General features: G+C 41.1%; 1 protein-coding gene across 4 annotated transcripts in view; it reads right to left on the bottom strand.

Moving 5' to 3' along the window:
• Window positions 1-3,621: 3,621 nt before the first annotated feature.
• Window positions 3,622-6,123, bottom strand: part of PLK5 (polo like kinase 5 (inactive)) — a 73,666-nt gene continuing 71,164 nt past the window's right edge. For all 4 annotated transcript variants that reach the window (XM_069962457.1, XM_069962456.1, XM_069962458.1 and 1 more), the window contains 3 exons: window positions 5,969-6,098; window positions 4,676-4,786; window positions 3,622-4,532 (listed from right to left, as the gene is read on the bottom strand). In XM_069962457.1, coding sequence (XP_069818558.1) covers window positions 4,350-4,532; window positions 4,676-4,786; window positions 5,969-6,098 — 424 coding nt within the window. In that variant the 3' untranslated portion in view covers window positions 3,622-4,349. The remainder of the gene's footprint in view (window positions 4,533-4,675; window positions 4,787-5,968; window positions 6,099-6,123) is intronic.

Below are 6,123 nucleotides of genomic sequence, written 5' to 3'. Positions count from 1 at the left end.
AATAAACTGTTGTACATGATGGGGGAATTAAGTGTCTCATACCAGTTTACGTAAACTCCCCACCACCCATCATTTTCTTTTTGGTATATGCACACGGAGTAATTCTCACTGAAAACTCCTCTGCGCTCCCACTTGAAGTTCCACCCGTCACATAGGCTCCATTATATGCTTGCGCGGATTCCATCCTCCGCCCAAAGAAATGATATGTCAATTCTTTGGGCAGACAGCGGAATCCGCCGGACTATGGAGTCTATGGAGCCTGCGTAGAGGGAAGCAGGAGCACGCAGGGACAAGCAGCAGTTTTTCACAAGAATTACTTCATGTGCATATACCCTTATGGCTGATTTCTTAATAGATCTTCTCTTTTGCAGTGCACGCTGTTCGCCACACACAGAAATCTGCACCAGCAAGTAATTAGTGTCAATCAAAATGATCTAGTGGGCCACTGAGGCCACACCCCTTTTATGTCACAGCACGCTCACTTTTTTTACATGCCGTTTTCCCCCTGCTTTTTTTTAAGTTCCCTTTTTGTCTTTGATTTACATTGCCTGAGTATCTTGATGCAGCATGGTCTTTCTCCTTACATCAGTAGTCTGTAAAGAAACACTTTGGGGGAGATATATCAAACTGGTATGAAGTAGAATTGTCTCAGTTGCCCCTAGCAACCAATGAAATTCCACCTTTCATTTTTCAAAGAATCTGTGAGGAATGAAAAGTGGAATCTGATTGGTTGCTAGGGGCAACTGAGACAATTCTACTTTACACCATGTTTGCTAAATCTTCCCCTTTAGGGCGGGTTCACACTACGAATTCTCGTGGACAATGTCCGCGGAAATCCGTCAGCTGTCCGCCCGCACAGGCACGCGCTTTTCCGCTGGCTCCATAGACACCATTCTATGGGCCGGCGTATTCCGCGATCCGCTAAAAGAAGTGACATGACACTTCTTTCAGCGTATAGCGGAATACGCCGGCCCATAGAATGGTGTCTATGGGGCCGGCGGAAAGGCGCCCAGATGTGCGGGCGGACAGCTGACGAAATTCTGCGGACATTGTCCGCGAGAATTCCGTAGTGTGAACCCGCCCTTATTCTTTTGAACAAATATCGAGACTGAAAGTCAGAAAGTTGAAAGAATTTTTGCTTGCTGGGTTTGAGGGAGGGGGAGGCACAGTTTCATTCACAAACATGGCGACAGCTAGGTATCTGCTCCATATCTAGGAAACCCCTGTTTAGCAATGGTTAGGTTCAGAATAACTAGTTGTACAAATACAAGCATTTATGTGACATTTGTGGCAGGAGAGACAATGAATAGCTGTTTAAAAAAAAAATACGCAGTCATTAAGTACAGATTTTTTTAATAAACAATACATTGAGACATGCCGATATGTACAGCTAAAATTGATACATAAAGCAATATAGATATATTGTACATGCCTTGTTATCTAGCACTTCTTGGCTATGCACAATTCTTACAGACATTTTAAGGATGGAACATGGGACATGGATTCATGTCCCATTCACACTGCCTATTTACACTTCAGCTTCTAACAAAAAGGCACTCATAGCTTTACATATAGTGATCAGCAAACAAAAGGTATGGTGACTGTTTACCCCCCTAGCACCTATTTGTCAGGATCTGTAGCTCTGAACCTGGTATGGAGACATAAAATTCACTTTAATGCCTCTTTAAAGGCATCCTAACATATCTCCTAAAGAATACATGAATCATGTGGGAATGGGGGTTTAACCATGTGACTCAGTGTGCTATCATTATATATTAAAAAAACATTGCTTTATAATGGATTCATACAGTTTCTGATTATAGGCAAGATGTGAAGAATGGTAAATCGGTCATCAGAGAAGAACTCTTGATGGTCACACTTTGTTCTTAGCAGGGAACTTAGGTTTTTTTCACACACCCTATTCTATGTTTGCCTTTTGGTTTTCTGGATTGTGTTTGTATTTGTATATTATTGTTTTTGGAGCTGTGATTATCATATATGCTGGCCTATAAGTCTTTCCTTGTAAGGCCCCGTTCCCACTGAGCAAAGCTAGCGGAATTCCGCGACGGAATTGTCCGCCGCGGAATGCCGTTAGCCTCCCGCTCATAATGGGACTCTATGGGAGGCACGCGCTGCTGCTCTATACGCGCTGAAGAATGAACAGGTTCATTCTTCAGCGCGGACAGGGCAGGAGCGCGCGCCTCCCATAGACTCCCATTATGAGCGGGAGGCTAACGGCATTCCGCGGCGGACAATTCCGTCGCGGAATTCCGCTAGCTTTGCTCAGTGGGAACGGGGCCTTAGCCAATTGAGTACACAGAAGGTCACAAGTAATGCAAGTAATAAGACTCAACTTACTTTGCATGTTAAAAAAGAAATTGCATTGGAATATGTTTTGGTGAAAATCTTTGAGAATAGCTTAAGAATATTCCTGCTGAAACTGAGATAAACATTGTATTTAAAATTCACATGCAAAGATATGGTAATCGAAATGTGGTCCAAGGACTGGCAAAATACACACTGAAAGGAAAAATGGGTGGGGGTGGGAGTGTGGTTGGGGAGGGGGTTGTAATTGGTAAGAACCTAGATTCTCATACCGTACAGCAAGGCATTTTACAGTTTATAACTATACAGCAGTAATATACAGTAAGGTAAGTATGTTTTCCAGGGGCAGTTTCAGAACTAGAAAGTTGGTGTGCAAGTGAAAATACAACAACTTAATGTGTAGCAACATTTTTGCACTTTCATTAATTACTGTTTTCAAATTAGAAGCGGCCTTCTTATTAGGGTAATGCCAAACACTTGGCATCCCTCCATAGGACTGTAGTGCCTATTTGTTACATTCTAAACCAGTGCTTCTCAAACTTTTTTTTTACTGGAGCCTCACCCAACAGACCAAGGCAATGCCTGGGCCTCACCAGACTGACCAAGAGGGTGCCTGGGACCTCACAATCTGTGGTGAAAGTCCATTTAAAAGCTGAAAATAATGCTAGGACTAGCTTTCACCCATCTCCCAAGCTCTATATAGTAATAAAGCAAGTACAAAATAAATTAATAATGTTGCTAAAATTGAGATTTTTGCCAACAGCAAAAGGACTTTCACAACTGCCTCCCCAGCTGGGCCTCACCAACAACTAGGGGACGCCTCACTGGTGGGGCCTGCCTCGCAGTTTGAGAAGCACTGTTCTAAACAACCATTCTGTGTGTCACTGACTGAGACTGCACAATATTGCAGTACTTCTGAACCCTGGTAGCAATCTGATACACAACTTTCTCCTTACGAAGCAATCATGTACACACAATAACCTGTACCATTGATAACTTCACTTGCATCAACCTACAAGTTACAATATACCCTCACAATATCTGTTTAATAGTTATCGAACCATTGTAAGACTAGGTTCACACTGCGTTTTTGCAATCCGTTTTTTGAAAAACGGATAAAAAAAAAATGCATTTGGGTGCATCCGTTTTGATCCAATTTTCCATTGACTTCCATTGTAAAAAAAAAAAACTGATCAAAATGGATCCGTTTTTTTAACAGACACAAAAGTAGTGTCAGCTATGTTTTTGTGTCCATCAAAAAAACAGATCCGTTTTGATCCGTTTTTTTTTTTACAATATAAGTCAATGGAAAAACGGATGCACACAAATAACCTGTTTTTTTTTCATCCGTTTTTTTTGCAAAAACGTTCGTCCTTCCGGCACCATTCCGTCATCCTTTTCCGTTTTAGAGAAAGCGAAACGGAAATTGTCGGAAACCCTTAGGTTTCAATGATATTTTATTGTGCTCCGTTTGACCAAATAGTGCTCCGTTAGTATGCAATCCGTTCAAGTTCCGTTTTTCTGAACGGACGAAAAAATTGTTTGCAGTATTTTTTTTTTCCGTTTTCAAAAATGGAACTTAAACGGATCGCTGCAATCCGTTTTTTTTATGATAGTCAATGGTGACGGATCGAAAAGGAAGGTTAATCCGTTTGTGTCCGTTGTTCAAGTTTCCGTACCATTCCGTTTTCTAGTTGGAGCAAGCGCAGAAGGGGAGAGAAGTCAGGAAATTCTTCTGGGAAGGAAGGGGAGGAGCTGAAAAAAACTGTGAAAAACGGACACCAATAGAATTACAAACGGATGACAACGGAAGCAAATGGATGGCAAGCTTCCGCTAATTTTACTTAAATAAACAGATACACTAACATCTTTGGCTATCCGTTTGCATCCGCTGACATCTAAGGGATCCGTCAGTTTCATGTAAAAACGCTACTGTGGCCGAGCCCTAATTGAAATGTGCAATTTAGAAGTGGACAAAAGTGTGTCAAATACCAGCCTGCTATATAGTAGACTGGTTACTGCCATCACAGGCTCTGCAGCATTATGAGAGCATACTCCAAGCGCTGGATTATAAATGGAGGACAACTGTTCTGCAGCACTGACAAAGGCAAGGTACAGCTTTGTCTCTCTTGGTCTATAAAGCTCAGTAGATATCCCTGCTGTTCTTTGCTCAGAATGATCTTGGTGCGATCATGGTAAAAATTGACCTGTCAAAGTAAACATATGATTACTTTTCTATTACAAAACCAAATTTTACTTTTTGTGCATTTCTTCCCAAGCTTATTATGTCACAGCTAAAATAAATAAAATATAAATAATTCATGGCATTTGATGAATAAAACATAATTACCTGTAAAGTTCCATTACTGAACAACATTAGCAGTGCCTGGTCTGTCTTTATAAATTGTAGTAGACACAAGGTCCTGACATATTGGCTGGGCATAGCTCGGAGATCTCCACCCTGTATACAGCATCATATGTTACAGTTAGGTCCATACTACAGCAATGGCTAATAAGGCATATTAAAGCCACCAAGGTGTCATAATAAACCCGAGAACGAGGGCCACCCAGGACTGCCTCTGCTGGCTGGAGATGGTTGGAAGCCAAAAAACAGACAAATGTGCTGTTTATGTTACTTGCAGTGATCCAATATTTACGCAACTCCTATTTACCTTTATAGGAGTTATGTAAAGTGCATAAAACAGCCCAGTTCAGCTTCTGACCAAATCTAGCTGCCACAAGCAGGCCCGTAAGGAACCCATGGATCTCATTTTTCAAGATAAGTGCAGGTACCATTGATCAAGAAATGTATGGCATATCCTGTGGATATCAAAGATAAATAAATGAACCAATCCTCACATCACCAGCAGTGCTCAACCACCAATATAGGTATAGGTTGACCACGCTCATTATTATTTTTCCCTTTCTATCCTTTGGAAATGCCAAAAATGTCAAGATGGTTTAATTTGGCAACAAAAGTAATCTGGCCAAATATAGGGAGTTGATTTCATTATCATCTTGTAAACAGGCGTGCTATGGCAGATATTTTCCTTTGATAATATTCTGAACATTTGTATAAGCAATCCTTTTTGACTTATTTCACCTAGTATATAAAATATGGTACATGAAAATGAACATACACATCTACAGCCCCCCTCAAGCACATAAAAAAAAAACATTAATTAAGGATATCTGGCACTAAACCCAGTTTCTCCACATACTGGTTATAGTATATCTTTGTAGGGGAGCTGTATAAATCTGCAGTGAGCTCCCCCTACTGTTGTAGGTAACCACTATGTCACAGACACCACCGAAAACCGATCCGCTCTGAGGACAATATCAGACATATTCTCTGCCTCTGTGGTAGCTATACAGCGTAAATGTTTTTTCTGAAACTATACTATTGATTACTAAAGAGGCTGCAGTACTCCGGCGAGCGCCTTAAAGTGATATTGTCACCCGTGATTACATGAGTGACACTTAGGTAGTTAGGCTTCTTTTTCGCAGCACACAACATCACAAAGGGGCCGAACTGAGAAGGGTAAAGGGGACTCGGTGACACTCTAAACCCTGTAGCACCTAGGTTTTAAGCTTTTGTCAAGCAAAAGAAGCCCCAGACCGGAGTCTAATGTAATTTCCTTACCTCTAAAATATTTTCTTTCATGTACTGGGAAAAAAACCTTAGAATCTTCATTTTTATACCAAGCTTGCATGGTGGGCTCCATTCTGGGAATGTAATGTGCTCTTGTGAGCTTGTTGAGTAACATACTTTTCTGAAATACATTAAGAGGAAGAGAA

Source organism: Dendropsophus ebraccatus, chromosome 3 (assembly GCF_027789765.1).
Source record: "Dendropsophus ebraccatus isolate aDenEbr1 chromosome 3, aDenEbr1.pat, whole genome shotgun sequence".
NCBI lineage: Eukaryota > Metazoa > Chordata > Amphibia > Anura > Hylidae > Dendropsophus > Dendropsophus ebraccatus.
This window is presented reverse-complemented; position numbering and strand designations above follow the sequence as displayed.